Source organism: Perna viridis, chromosome 1, assembly GCF_037379345.1.
Source record: "Perna viridis isolate PV_CMFRI_1.1 ecotype Kerala chromosome 1, ASM3737934v1, whole genome shotgun sequence".
Taxonomy (NCBI): domain Eukaryota; kingdom Metazoa; phylum Mollusca; class Bivalvia; order Mytilida; family Mytilidae; genus Perna; species Perna viridis.
This window is the reverse complement of record NC_142445.1, coordinates 57,801,677-57,817,661: the sequence shown is the minus strand read 5'-3', so window position 1 is coordinate 57,817,661 and position 15,985 is coordinate 57,801,677. Positions and strand designations below refer to the sequence as shown.

Sequence of the window (15,985 nt, the reverse complement as noted above, 5' to 3'; positions counted from 1 at the left end):
AACAACTGTTGTACTGATTTTAAGTGTAACTTGGTATCAAAGTGGGGATCCAGATATTTTCAAAAGTGGAGTTCTAAGCTATTAATTCTGCTACTGCAAACAAACAGACCATTATTTGATTCTCAATCAAACACAGTAAACAAAATGACTTTCTGACTCCCTAGAAATATTGAATTACCGATTGAAAATAATTGTTCAAAACAAGGGTAATGGAGAGATGGATTAACTGAAAGGCAGGTACATGAATAATCAGACTAATTAAATTTAGCCCCTGAATTATTTATTCATCTTGCTGATATAAATGGTCAAATAAAAACACTAAGTGTTAACAGATTGACAGAAAAGACCAACAGACTTTTCTTAAAATTTCAAAAATATGACTGAAATAGAATTATTACTATTTTAAAAACAAGGCAATGCAAGGAGTGGAATGCCCTTGCTGTTAAAACTCCTAGAAAACAAGGCAATGCAAGGAGTGGAATGCCCCTGCTGTTTAAACTCCTAGTAATAAGGAAGTGGAAAAAAGATACTGAAATGTAAATAAGAATGAGACCAAGTACATGTACTTCAGAGTCGTGTCTCTAGTACATAAAATATAATCAAGTTTGATAGGTGATTGGATAAACACACTACAATAAGTGCAATTAAGGTATGTACTCTAGTGACTGTAAGTCAAGTACAGTACACGATTTGAATAATAATAAATAGCACAAAACTATATATGTATTTCAACTATTTTGGAAATTTTATAGTATTTCTTAAAGATTAAAGATGCACTCTAGTGACTGTAAGTCAAGTACAGTACGTGATTTGAATAATAATAAATAGCACAAAGACTATATATGTATTTCAACTATTTTGGAAATTTTATAGTATTTCTTAAAAACTAAAGGTGTTTAATTGTCCACAGCTTTAAACGCTATACAAAAAACTTATCTAGTATGATATTATGACATTATTAAATATGGTGTATAAAATAGTTTTAATTTTCAGTGGAGTATAATGTTCCATTTAAATGGAATTAAGGTGTGTGAAATGAAGTCTAGTACAGAGAGATATACACTATGAACAGATAATACTATAACAAACAAAATGAAAACTACTGATATGGCATTGTGAAGCTATGTGTAAAGTAAATCAACTGTTGTGAATTAACTTCCCTAATTCATATTTATTTAAACAATTCCATTAAACAACTACTGTGAAATGACTATAGTGCATTGATTATTGGGAATCTCATTTGTGAATCAACTAGTATTCTTTCCTTTTCAGTAAATATAATCAGGAGGTAGATTTGACAAAGATATATCATATGGGTGCTTCAGAATCAAAAGAGAGAAAACCATCCTCAAAACAATGTATCGCCAAATGTAAAAATTGTAAATCAGCTACGAGGCCAGTTACATATCAATGTACCATTTGTTCTATAGTTATTTGTGAACACTGCAATGACAGTCTAAAGGATAACTGTATTACCAACAGAGATCATCTACTAGTGAACATTAAAGACATAGGAAAAAACATTATACAGATAAGCAAACAGTTTCCAACTGATGTCGATGAAATACACTGTTTGTGCACTTTTGAAGATGGGTCTCTGTGGATATCAAGTTTTGGGAATAAGACTTTACAATGCTACAAACAGCATGGAGATAATCTCCAGACAGTAGTTCATAAAAACATGGAAGTTCTAGGGATAGCTGTAAGTTCTACCAATACCATTCTTTTGTGTGTTCCTGGTGAATCTCATCTTAAAAAATTGAGCCTCCATGAAAAGCGTGCATATGTATGTGACACAGTATATGATGCTAGTCCACTTAGCCCTTCTGCTATTTATGTGACTGGCCATGGAAAGGTCATTATTGGGGCACATGGAAAAGGTAGAGCACTTGTTTCCTACTGGAATGAGGAAGGGAGGTGTACACATCACCATGACCTTTTTACCAGTAACAAACACTCAGTGTCAACAATAGTGGCTATAACAAGCACAAAAAACAAATATATTCATGTGGTGGAGTTTACTCGCTATGATACTGAACTAGAAGACCAAGCCAGAGTTGTAGTGCTTAACAAAAAGGCTAAAATCAAAAACATCTATACAGGACATTCAGACATTAACAAATACAAACCATTCCATCCAAAGGATATAGCAACAACACCCAAAGATAATGTTATAGTTCTAGACACAAATACCCAGCATATCCATGCTTTACTTGATACTGGACTCGTCCTAGCCATATATGACTTAAGACAAGTTGGATTACTGAGTCCCCTATCAATTGCATTTGATCCAACTGGTCTCCTCTGGTTAGCATGTAAAAAGACGGATGGTGGCAATCAAAAGGCAGAACTACTTCTACTCAACCTTATCTAAGTCTGTACTATATTTCCAAATATATGGTTCGAGAGTTGCCCATCAAATGTGATGTGTGCTAGATAAAACCCTTTACCTGTATATATGTTAGTTTGTAAACGCCAAATGTGATGCTACCAGTAAGTTAAATTACCACCCACTTTTGGAAAGGATATAACAAATGATACTGCATTTATTGCTTAGGAAAATTTGTGCTTACAAAATAACTTGAACAGGTAGACATGTGGATGGATGGGTCAAAGAGTAATGTCAGTCAAAGTTTCAAAATACAAGCCACACCTTGCATTGTCCTTGTATCAATTTTAATCCTAGGAATTGTTTGTTCATCAAACCCTGACAATTACTCCACTGTGTCATACTAAATGATCTTTGAAGCAGTCATAATTATTACAGTTCCCTCATTCTACCTTGAAAAAAGTGCCTAATGTTAATGTTATGAAAATTTAATTTGTATTTTTATGGCAAAAATGTAATTTTTACATGGACATACCAAGGGATGAAACAAAAAAAATACACCATCTACAAAATTATGTTAACATATATTGGGGGTGTGCAATGACAAAATACTGCTTAAAACAAGTACTTATCATAATACATGTACATGATGTTTACTTTGAAATGATCTTATGAATCAATGTCTTAGTACACTCACACCCAATTTCTACAGTGTAGTAAAGGGGTTCAATAAGGTGATTTATTGTACATAGTTATTTAATATGAAAGATTTTTGTTTAATCTATTTTTACTAAACAAATATCTTATCCATATAGTCATCAAAGCTGGAACAAACAAATAATTTATCCACATAGTCATCAAAACTGGAACAAACAAATACCTTATCCACATAGTCATCAAAACTGGAACAAACAAATACCTTATCGATACAGTCATCAAAACTGGAACAAACAAATATCTTATCCATACAGTCATCAAAACTGGAACAAACAAATATCTTATCCACAGAGTCATCAAAACTGGAACAAACAAATATCTTATCCACATAGTCATCAAAACTGGAACAAACAAATATCTTATCCATACAGTCATCAAAACTGGAACAAACAAATATCTTATCCATACAGTCATCAAAACTGGAACAAACAAATACCTTATCCATATAGTCATCAAAACTGGAACAAACAAATATCTTATCCATCAAAACTGGAACAAACAAATATCTTATCCACATAGCCATCGAAACTGGAACAAACAAATATCTTATCCACAAAGTCATCAAAACTAGAACAAACAAATATCTTATCCATACAGTCATCAAAACTGGAACAAACAACCATAAGATGATTAAACAATTCAATAAGACAATTTTTTTTCTGTATTAGTGAGAGTTGTGATTTGTCCCCAAATAAAGGTGTGAAGATTTTTGGGAGAATGAGTACAGGTCCACAACATGAAACTGTGACCAAAACAAACCCATTTTAATTCACAGTTACCACTTAATAGTATTTTTTTAGTGTATTTTATTTCTATTTAAGTAATCATATCATTTAAATTAAAAAAAACAAACAAACAATTTTATACTAAAATGTTACAACTGTAAAAACAGTTGATTGTTGTTTGAAGTCAAAACAATTCGGTACATATCTTATTTACACAGTGCAGTAAAACCAACAAAACTCAAGTATATGATCTGTTTTGTTGACAGTAACCATAGAAATTAGGAATGTCTACATAAATAACCTTCTACTTATCCACATATTGTAAGGACTTGACAAACAAACACAGCAATAATTCATCTTGTCTTGTATATTTATTGAGAGCCTGTTTAAAACCCAAAACTGCAGTAAGAATTTCCCCCTTGCTGTGTACAGTTTCAATTAAATGAATTAAGAGCATTGCTGAGTGCAGCATGATACCACAACAGCATCTTGAACTCTAATCAGTGGATACAAGTGGGGACAAGTGGGGACACGTATGGAAACAATATTAGTTTTTGAAACATTTAAGCGTAAGGACTTACATTTCATTATGGACACAACTGGTTTGGACACAGTATTCCACAAAATTTGCAATCAATTAAAAATTTTCTAAATCACACTAAAAAGAAAAATGTTTTGGAGTGTGGTCCCTTTGGCACCTTAAAACTCAAGAACTGTAAGAGATTTCTCAAATCATATTGATAATGCATGCAGGGTTTTCATAAGGAATCCAATCAAAAAATTTCAAAACCAAATTTGTGTTAAAATTTCAAAAAGATTGGTCAAGATATTTTAAATAAACACCAAGGACAATAACAACAATGAAAGGGTGGTACCACTATACAAAGGGGAAAAAAATAATTGCAAACATATAAAAAATAACAGGATTATTTTAAGTTTCATATTCTGATGTAAACGTCTTTACAGTCCTGGTAACACAAAACTTGAAAAATTTCTTGGGTCTCAGAATATTCTTTACTGTATCCCCATAAAATCCTAGAATGTTGATTTGAGTTAACTAAAGTCATACAAATATTTTCTTAATTACTTTTCAGATTTTGCGTGAGCCAAGCCAGAACATTTTCTATTCTCTTCCCTTTAACTTATTTCAACTAGACAGAGAAATTATCTTGAATATCTTACCTTCATTACTCATAACTAAAGGAACAGCAGTCCAAGCAACGAGTGTTTCTTCATCATATAGGGTGGCTTCTTGTTGGTGATCATGTATAATAGATTCATCATAGTTAGTGTCTTGTCGTTTACGTAGATAAAATCTAGCTATAAGAACCATATCTCCTTGCATGTCAACATTACTAAAAGTGGCTTCCTGTTGGCCAAAGACATGGTAGCCATATTTAAAGTTAGATTTCACAGCTGTAGTACTACAGGTAACAGGACTAGTGGATGACTGTACAACCTACATGTAGAAATGTTCAGCTTAATAAAATCATGTAAAACACAGCATTATGTTTTGGACAATATTACTACAACTAGCCTAAAAACATGTTTTCTAGTCTGTCCTTAATTTGCAGAGCCAACTAAAAACTAAGATTTGAAAATTTACAATACTGGTATATCAAAAGAAAATCGATGATGAAAAAATGTTACAAAAAAGAACTCCATAAAAATATGTCACTAAAAGAAAATTGTCAAAAAATCAAATACCAAAATATTTCATTGCAGACCAATAATTTCAATGTTAAAATCTTGAAAAGTAAAAGGTGGCAAATGGAACAGCTGGTTTGGGTATATCACAAATATCCTACCTTTCCAGTAGAAGCATAATAAGCTGTTATTCTAACTTTCCCCTCCCCATACTCCGCCTTCCTCACTCTGTCAACCTGGAATCCTATTGTTGTATCCCGGGGCAACAGCGGGGCCCCCATTGGGGTTATAGAGGGTAAGCGCTGTTCTCGGCTACGAAAAAATATTGTAGAATTTTTTTCATTATTTATATAATAATGAAAATACCTTTTCAATTTTATTTATGATATAAGAAGAATATTTCTAAATGAAATGCTATGAATATTAAGTTGATAGATTAATAGCAGATATCTACTCAGGTCTAATTTGAGTATAACTCCAAATGTAATTCACTGTTTTGCTCTACAAGATATGTTCCAAGGTCTCTATTGGCATAAAATGAAATTTGAACTCTAAAATCACCATTGGAACTGCTGCAGCATGGAAGAAGGGAGCTAAACATTTCTGGAAATATAACTTTTGAAGGCACAATTGCACAACAGAAATCACAATCATATGTACAATCAAAAAGGACAAATCTATTATAGCAAGTTTCAGTGCTAATATAGATAACCTGGCGTCCAATTCACAAAAAGTCGTAAAAGTAAAGTTGATCGTAAGTAATGACGTTACAATTTAAAATAGCATTGTGACATCATAATTTACGATCAATTTCACACTTACGACTTTTTGTGAATTTGACGCCTGAAGGATTAACCTTACCTACAGCATGGTAAATCAACTTATTAATTTAATATTCCTCATTTGTGTACCAAATCACACCTCAAAACTATTCTGAAGCCAATCCACCACAAATTTTAAAAGTTTTTACAGTCCTTAAAATGTTTATTTGGAAAACTATGCATGACTATCATTCGGTTACTATAGGCATCATTTGTAATGATAATGATAAGCCACAATAACAGACTAGAAACATTGCAGCATAACTTGTATGCAGAAATCATTGCAGTACATGTCACCACAAAAGTGACATATACTGGCAAACAACAGGTAAGCATACAATGTAGTGACATTAGTTGATTTGTAGCAAATCTTTCTAAACAAACTTTACATCACCTAGCTATCTAAGTAATAGTCACCTTAATTTAATGGATATCATCTATATTAAAACACTAAAGCCTTGCAATGTGTTATGAAAAGCTATGTATTGCAGTGCAGATATGCTATAACTACTCTAAAGCTACAAAACCCTCCTCCAATATCTCCATCTCCAAAATTCTATATCCGCCTGTCACCATAGGAAGGAAAAAGAAGTTTTTATGAGACATAGGAGCAGGGTCTTTAAGCATCAATAACTAGAATCAATAAATTGATGACCCTGACATTACCTTGACATTCTAGATCCAATGCTTAGAGGGGGAGGAGGGTTTTGAACTGGTGTTGGTGTTTTGTACAACGATGGAATCTGAAAGAAAACACACAATTTTTACCTGAGTAGGCAGATAAACAGTTACTCCAGCAGCCTAAAATATTGTGACTAGGTTTAAAATGGTTGCAAAGCTAAGAGGGGTCACATCTATATTAAAAGCATTCAAAATGCAGCATGTGCATCTTAAGAAAATAAGGTTCAAATTCAAGAAAATTATATCCCCTTCTATTTTAGTGCATGAAGGAAGATAAGCATGAATATGCATATAACTTATTTCCAAAAAAAGAATTCTGCAGCTGTAATACATGTAATAGGTTATCCAATTAGTAACATCCAGTCACCATAGTAACATCCAGTCACCATATGCATGGGAAATAATACTTGTTACACGTAGCACATTCATTTACACAAAAAAAAACATGTATATAATTATATATAAAATGTAGCATTATGTTGCTATATCACTTACATGCTTATATGCATAAAGAAGTGTTCAATGAGGTTTTTTTTTTTAAAATGACTGAGCTTACTTTGGCATTATCATATTGGTTATGATTAGAGGCTGATATATTCAGTAAGGACTGGACTTCTGAATCCCTCATGTTCACAATTCTGTAGTACAGTTCAGCATCATCAAACTAAAAATACAGATACACCAAAAAAAAAAAAATTCAAAACTGTCTGTGCTAAGATTTTATTAGAAGAAATGTAAAAGATGTGTTTTCTCTGTAAAATATATGTAGTACAGACATAGTTTTCCTGTAATTTACTTGTGTAAAACATCCATTAATAATATTGACTTTAGATGTTTTTAAGTGCAATAAAAAATCATTCTGCAGTTTGGAATAAAGTAAAAAAAAGTCTATAATCATCCATCAATGTTTCAGATTTCTAAGCTTAATATATGAGAACTACATTGTACTTTAAAAGACAAAAGTTAAAATGCCAACATCAATGTTCAATAATCATTTAATTTTCGTAAAATTCACACCTTGAGATAAATACAAATACCTTTTCAAGATTCTGTACTTCACTAGGATGTAGGTAAGGTTTGATGGGAACATTTCTGAATGGTATCCTAAACTTTCCGGCTATCAGCTTAGCATCATTATCAAACAATGGTAGTTTAACCCAGGCTCTGGTTATAAGGCTGTGTCTATCATATTCTGATGCTGGTCCTCCTGATAATTGTAGCTCTACTACAACTCCTAGGTCAGGATCAGGTGGACATCTGAATAAAATACAACAAAAACGATAACAGTAACAGCCTTTAACTTCAATCATAAAATGCATTTTACTTACGCATTAGTTTAATAACAATTTTATTTTTCAATACAAATAAATTTTGTCTCAAATTTCAAAACCTAAGGGTGCGTTTTACAGTTACATTATGGCGCACTGTTTCGCACACCAAGTTACCCCCGTCAAATCTTGTAAAACTTAAAATTAAAAGTTGAAATTTGGTGGATATATTGTTTAAATGTTGTTAAGCAGTAATATTTTTTTCAGTATGTTACCATGGCTACTGGATTTTATAACAATAATCACTAAATTACTTATAAATGACTTGAATCTCCACACACCAAGGATTTAAAGAATATGCACTTTTTTATGACAAAACACTAGAAATTTCTGTGCGGACTGCCTGAAAACAGCTTTATTTCAACAAAATGAGACCAAATTTTCTGAAATGACCTAACTGTATTGTACTACCTAAGCATGCAATATAATAAGGCCTGAAAAAAATACATTCAGGAGTAAATATTGGACTATTTCTATGGAAATGACTGTCTTGCAACAATAATTACGTAATACTGCAAGATAAGAATTTTTTATATATGTAAAGTAAATGCAATTTTTGTCCTTTTACACATTTTGCAATTTCAAGGTAACACACCAAGAAGTTACAATGAAATATCAACAAGAGGTTCCAAAAAGAGGCTTAGTCTTCTGCCACATCTTCATCAAAAAAGTTTGAATGAAAACCTTAACCTGAGGGTTGATACATACCAGTAAATGGATAGACAAACAATGTGAAACTTACTTGGGAACAGGCTGTCTGGCACCAATAACAGCATTGGCACCATTAGAGGCCCCGATAGCCCTTGTAGAAGGTTCTGTGTATACAGTGGGAAGGACTGTAGGCTCTCCTAAAGACTGGCCTGTACTGTGTAGTCCAACTATCAGCCGACATGCTGTAGTCCTTGGGTCCAAATTCAGCACAAAGTCATAGAATATCATAAATCCAGCACTAGAAAAGATCAATAATGTGTTGATAACCTTTAAAGAAATGAATCAATAAAAGCAGTCTATCACTGTAAAAAGTTAAGAGGGGAAATTTTCAAGTATCAGTGGTATTTCTGGAGTAACGAGTGTATGAAGCCCTTTTGGATCCCATCTCTACAAAAGGTGTAGGGGCAATTGGCTATGAATAGGGACCATAAAAGTCAACATAATTGTTCAAAATATAGTTTAATAAATAAATATAGGAAAAGTGAATGTTTTGTGGCTTTATTTCATTGTACTGGTGTCACAATGGTGCCATAATTATACTTTTTTTATAAATACTCCTGAGAATTGTAAAATTTGGCATTTTTTTTTTTTTTTTTTAAATTAAAAAATAATTAATGTATTAACTAAATATGAAGTTGTTTCCTTGGTGTTCACACTATTTCATTGCAAGAAATAAGACCAGAAAGTGACATGACCAAAAAGTACAAAATTAACAAAATATATGAATTTAGGTCAATTTCAAGCAATTTTTTGTACTTTAAATGCAAGAATTTTCAGTAATCATTACGTTTTTTATCAATTACTAAAGATTTAAGTATCTAAATCCACAATTAGCACTTTTAAAACTTGATGATTAATTTTCAGTTGTAATTTAGGAAAAATAAGATCTTTTAATGCTCCTCTCCTCTGATCAAAATCAATGCAGAGGAGTTCATCAGAAATTTTTAAGACATGCATGCACAATAGGTAATAAAAATTATGGATAAAAAGTGATAGGATAAGCTCACATGGATCTTTATTACTATATTACTGTTCAGTGTCTTTATAAATTGTAATGAAATGTCAATACTCCCTCTGTTTAATAAAGTTATATTACTCTGTCAAAGAAATGACATGCTGCAATGTTTGTGTGCAAACAAAACTTTGGTTTCTCTTGATGATAAAATGGATCATAGATAATTGATGACACAAGTTCTATTTAAAGTGACACAATGATAGGTAAAATATTTAATTTGATAAAGAACTATTTGCCCATAACAGGTATTCCAGAATTTGTTGTGAATTCCTCAGTGAAAAAAAAAATGATGGTATAAGAATAAAAAGTTTGCAGGAAATCTCAAATTCCTATACTTTCATTATGTGATCAAACATCTAGCAAGAGATGTGAAGAATTTTCTATAGCCACAACTTTGTTAAATAGTAATTGATAGACTAATTCCCATTCTTGAAAAAAAAATAAATCAAAATACTTCATGATTAAATACATGATCAAAGATAGAATATCTATTAAGTTTCGTGCCACATCTTGGCAGAGAAAGTGGTTTTAGAAGAGATATTTGAGCATTCAAAAAATCCATATTAATATAGGTATCTAATTCCCATTTTATGATGGCCTGAAAAAAAATTTTGCTTTCAAATTATTAAATGAGTTCATATGTTGTTAATTCAACAAAGTTCAGTTGCCTCCAGATCCTCTATATACTATGTGCAGAATTTTTTTTAAATCTCACTTTGTAGTCAAATCGTTTTTGTTAAATGTGCATTCATATATACTCAATTTCAAATTATGAAGGATATTTTAACAAGTCTTAGAAAATGCTTTACATTGGTTTTATACACATGCCCAAGATGTTATTTAATCAAGGATTTAAATTTCATGATAAATGAATTTCTCATGTAAAAGAAGCAAACATCATCGAAAATCATTAAAATCATATTGATGGTTTTTCACTAAAATTCATCGTAACTATTCAAAGTGACAATGGCGTTGGCTAATGGTCTACTCAGAACGAAAAATGTATTTAAGAAGTTTGTTTGCACAGCTTTATAACTTTATCAAGTCCACAGATTATACAAAGAACAACTAAACCCCATTATTTAAACCTTGCAAAACATTTTCTGTTAGAAAACTGAATAAGTAAGACATTGAATTATCTCCCTTTAAACACATATTCAAAAAGTTATCAAATGTAAATTGTATGTAGATTCCGCAACAGTATTTTTTTTTTCTTTTCTTTTAGAACAACCCACTTGAACATAAAATAGTACCAGTAATACATTGTAAGACATCAAAGAAAACAACCTCAACCTAATAGTCAACACTGACACCATTTCTTTCTTTCTGTTTGTATGTACATGTAGCTTGAAAATCAAATTTGATCATAATAACAACTGCATTTTGAAATACTAATTTCATATATTTTCAGTAGTACAAGTCAAATGATTGGACTCAAATGCCACATAAAACTGTATCTTTTATAAGACAGTATGAAAGAGTAATCAATGAAAGAGTAATAAAAAAGACAGTATGAAGGAGTAATCAATGGAAGAGTATTAAAAAGCCAGTATGAAGGAGTAATCAATGGAAGACAGTATGAAGGAGTAATCAATGGAATACAGTATAAAGGAGTAATCAATGGAAGACAGTATGAAGGAGTAATCAATGGAAGACAGTATGGAGGAGTAATCAATGGAAGACAGTGTGAAGGAGTAATCAATGGAAGACAGTATAAAGGAGTAATAAAAAAGACAGTATGAAAGAGTAATAAAAAAGGCAGTATGAAAGAGTAATCAATGGAAGACAGTATGAAGGAGTAATAAAAAAAAGACAGTATGAAAGAATAATCAATGGAAGACAGTATGAAGGAATATTCAATAGAAGACAGTATGAAGAAGTAATAAAAAAAGACAGTATGGAAGAGTAAAAAATGGAAGACAGTATGAAGGAGTAATCATAAAAAGACAGTATGAAGGAGTAATCAATTGAAGACAGTAGGAAGGAGTAATCAATGGAAGAAAGTATGAAGGAATATTAAATGGAAGACAGTATGGAGTAATCAGTGGAAGACAGTATGAAGGAGTAATAAAAAAGACAGTATGAAACAGTAAGCAATGAAAGAGTAATAAAAAAGAGAGTATGAAGGAGTAATCAATGGAAGACAGTATGAAAGAGTAATAAAAAAGACAGTATGAAAGTGTAATCAATGGAAGACAGTATGAAGGAATATTCAATGGAAGACAGTATGAAGGAGTAATAAAAAAATATAGTATGAAAGAGTAATCAATGGAAGACAGTATGAAGGAATATTCAATGGAAGACAGTATGAAGGAGTAATAAAAAAATATAGTATGAAACAGTAATCAATGAAAGAGTAATAAAAAAGAGAGTATGAAGGAGTAATCAATGGAAGACAGTATGAAGGAGTAATAAAAAAGACAGTATGAAACAGTAATCAATGAAAAAGTAATAAAAGAGACAGTATGAAGGAGTAATCAATAGAAGACAGTATGAAAGAGTAATCAATGGAAGACAGTATGAAGGAGTAATCAATGGAAGACAGTATGAAGGAGTAATAAAAAAAAAGACAGTATGAAAGAGTAATCAATGGAAGACGGTATGAAGGAATATTCAATGGAAGACAGTATGAAGGAGTAATCAATGGAAGACAGTATGAAAACTATCAACAAAATGTATATATCTGACATTTTGTATGTAATGTTTTGTGATTTTTTAAATGCACAATTTGTCACATGATTAAAGGTAGGATATCTATTAAGTTTCGTGCCACATCTTGGCAGAGAAAGTGGTTTCGGAAGAGATATTTGAGCATTCAAAAAATCAATATTAATATAGGTTTCTAATTCCAATTTATGATGGCCTGAAAAAAGTTTTTGCTTGTTGAATTAAAATCAGTTTATGAATCTATATGGTATATATAGGAAACAAATAACATCTCAAATAACACTCCTTATAAATAATACAAGTTTTATTGCGTAGATTTCTATAATATACAATTACAACATAACAATATCACAGACACCTTGGTAACTTTACAGACTTAATATATTCTTTGGATTACTTACATACAAAACAAAAATATGAATCAAAACATGTAGAAAAAAAATTAGACTAAATAACATGGAAACTCTGTCCAAATTTGTTTGTGTATTTTCACATGCAGTGTCTTATACCTAGTATCTCATTATTGATTCATAGTTGTTTGGAAATTTATTAAATATGATTTCAATAGTTTCTTCATTATGGCTTCATGGGTTTTGGTTGTTGGTTGAAAACAGAATTCTGTATTCAGGAAAAGCATCATAATTCAATGTAATAATACATGAAGACAAGAAGTTAAAGATTTGAACAATGCAGCTTCTTCTTAGAGATAAAGAGACACTATTCCTACACACTTTGAAATGGTTGCTAACAAGTGTTCATTCTAAAGCTGTCAATCCAAATATTTCAATGATTATGTAACTCAAAAGGGACTCAAAAGATTAAATGAACCAGTGAATTCAAGGTCTGAAAAATGTGCTAGTACTTTAACAGAAGAAATAAGCTAATTAATCAATTATATTGGTACAAAAGATACATTTCTACAATTAATCATCAAACTGTAATTTTGTATATTGGTCTCTGGTGATGGTTTGACGAATCTGAGGGTTGATGGTCAAGAAAGAGCTGAAAATTAAAACATTTATACTCAAATAATACATTTGGAAGTGCAATTGTTTATAGATACATGTATCTTTTTTTTTTTAACTTTGACAAATTCTGTTGAACAATAGAATCTGAGTTTGGAAGACAGTCCTATTTATCAGCGGAAAATTTTTATAGGTTATGAATTTAAATTTGAAGAAACTAATAAACAATTCCATTCAAAATACTTCTATCAATAGTATCAAATCACATTATTGAACGACAATTAATTTGTTTTACTGGAAACTGTAAACCCAAAGGTTAAGGATTTAAAATAATGAAAATGGATTCACATTAATGCTTCTTATAAAAAAAAAACAGTATTCTATTTGGAAAGATATACAGTGTCTGATAATTTTTAAGGAGGTAGACCTAGGGTAAGGAATACAACTCTTACAAATAATTGGAACATTTGTATTCAGCATTTTACATCAATGTCATGTAAGTATCAAAGTAAGTTGGGCTGACTTCAAAACTTGATAGGCTTTGGTGATATTGATTATAATAAAAGCATACCACTGATTTCAAGAGTTATGTCCTTTTACCCTAGGTCTACCTTAAATAAATCAAATTAGCAAAACCTTAACATAATTTATTACTATTCTCTTCCTTGACCTTTTTATGACCTCCTTTTATTACATAATCCAGATAAGTCACAGAAAGCTTACAAGTAGTCTCCTCATTAAAGAAAGTAAAGAACAAAAGACTCAGAAACAATAACAATCAGAACTGACCACAAATAAAGAAATTTATACTGATTTTTTTATTAATCAACTGTTTTGATCTATAATTCTTATAACCTTCTTTTTGAGAAAGAGGAATTTTTGTTGAAATTAATATAGCTCTAAAGCCACACTTTTTATGGCATGAAAAATATGTATTTAGTGACTAAAATTACACATTACATTTCCCAATCACATGAATATCTAGATTAATATGAATGTATTAAATGAAGGAATCACATCATTGAACCAAACAAGCTACTGACTGTTCCCACTGGTGAATAAAGGACTACACAAACTGTATATGTATATTAAATAACAGTACTTATCAATCAAAGTTATATTATAGTGAAGTCAAAGTGTGACTTCCTCAAACATGCTTACTTTCAACATAAAATAAGACACACACACACACACAAAACAAAATATAAAATTTAGATCTACATGCTTAAACCAATAATGAACAATGTCAAAGGTAATGTCTCTATTAACTAGTTTCACCAGTTGGAATGTCACATTCTGACTTTGATATGGAGGTTTGTTGAAGTCTGTTAGTAGTACACTCATGTGGCCCTATTTAAAAGAGAGGAAAAGGATGTTAGAGAGTCACCAAATCACACCAAAACATACTGAGAGAGATGTTTATGAAAAGAGTACTTGTTTAATCCAAAAAGAGTATAGTTTTTAATTAAAATTTTATAATTTTAATATACATGAAAAAATGTCATTTTCATTACTTACAATACATGCCAATTAACTTTCTATGTACTTCAAAAGACATGTTTTTGTTCTTTATGTTTAAACAATGATAGATTAATTTATTTTACCCCAAAAAATAATGAGGAAAAGAAAAAATCTTTTACAAATTTTACAAAAAGTACATAAAAAAGACTAGAAACTACATGTATCAAAAAGCTAAACACCACAACTATCAGTGCAAGAATATTTTGATATGCTAAGCCATGCATTAGTTTAAAAAATATGTAGGCACAAATTCCAAAGAAGTTAATAGGGAAATATATTCAAAATATGTATCAGAGAAACAGTATGATTAGTATAAAAAAACTGTTAATTTAATGTGCAATGTGGATGAATTGAATGAAAACCTGCTTTTATAGCTCGACAATTTTAGGAGTTGTTTCTCCAGTTTTATTTTTCTGGTCAGTTACAGAAGGATCAGGATAACCTTTCCTACTCTGTGTAGAAACCCAAGTATGGAAAGCCGAAGACAAGTGCTCCCGATTAAATCTGTCTGAACTAAAATGGTAAAAATATTGATAGCTCCAATTGGTGAAAACAAATTACACACCAGAGTTACAGAATATATCCATAATACCAACCTAAGTGCACTAAAGAAGGCCCGAAAAATGGAAGTTAGTTGAAACAGGTCTGTCAAGAGATATAAATGAATAGCAATGTACATTTTTTCATTTTTACTTTATTTTGGCATACTTATATTCAAGAACAATACCATTTTATTTTAGGTATATAAGACTTTTAAAAACATTGATATTGCAAGTCCTGACAGACCTGTAAGACCAGAAACAATTATGAAACTAACCTTGGCAAAGCTAAAGCCATCTTAGCCTGAAACTAGTGTTA

At 31.0% G+C, this 15,985-nt stretch overlaps 2 protein-coding genes across 8 annotated transcripts in view; one reads left to right on the top strand and one right to left on the bottom strand.

Annotated features, from left to right (window-relative positions):
- LOC148629542 (uncharacterized) overlaps positions 1–15,985 on the bottom strand; it is a 58,750-nt gene that overhangs the window by 20,597 nt on the left and 22,168 nt on the right. For all 7 annotated transcript variants that reach the window (XM_088553278.1, XM_088553288.1, XM_088553318.1 and 4 more), the window contains 6 exons: positions 8,991–9,197; positions 7,958–8,177; positions 7,477–7,584; positions 6,906–6,982; positions 5,580–5,730; positions 4,954–5,230 (listed from right to left, as the gene is read on the bottom strand). In XM_088553278.1, coding sequence (XP_088409404.1) covers positions 4,954–5,230; positions 5,580–5,730; positions 6,906–6,982; positions 7,477–7,584; positions 7,958–8,177; positions 8,991–9,197 — 1,040 coding nt within the window. The remainder of the gene's footprint in view (positions 1–4,953; positions 5,231–5,579; positions 5,731–6,905; positions 6,983–7,476; positions 7,585–7,957; positions 8,178–8,990; positions 9,198–15,985) is intronic.
- LOC148629543 (uncharacterized) lies at positions 576–2,753 on the top strand. Its single transcript, XM_088553355.1, has 2 exons — positions 576–649; positions 1,273–2,753. The coding sequence occupies exon 2, from the start codon at positions 1,313–1,315 to the stop codon at positions 2,372–2,374; it is 1,062 nt and encodes a 353-aa protein (XP_088409481.1). The 5' UTR covers positions 576–649; positions 1,273–1,312; the 3' UTR covers positions 2,375–2,753.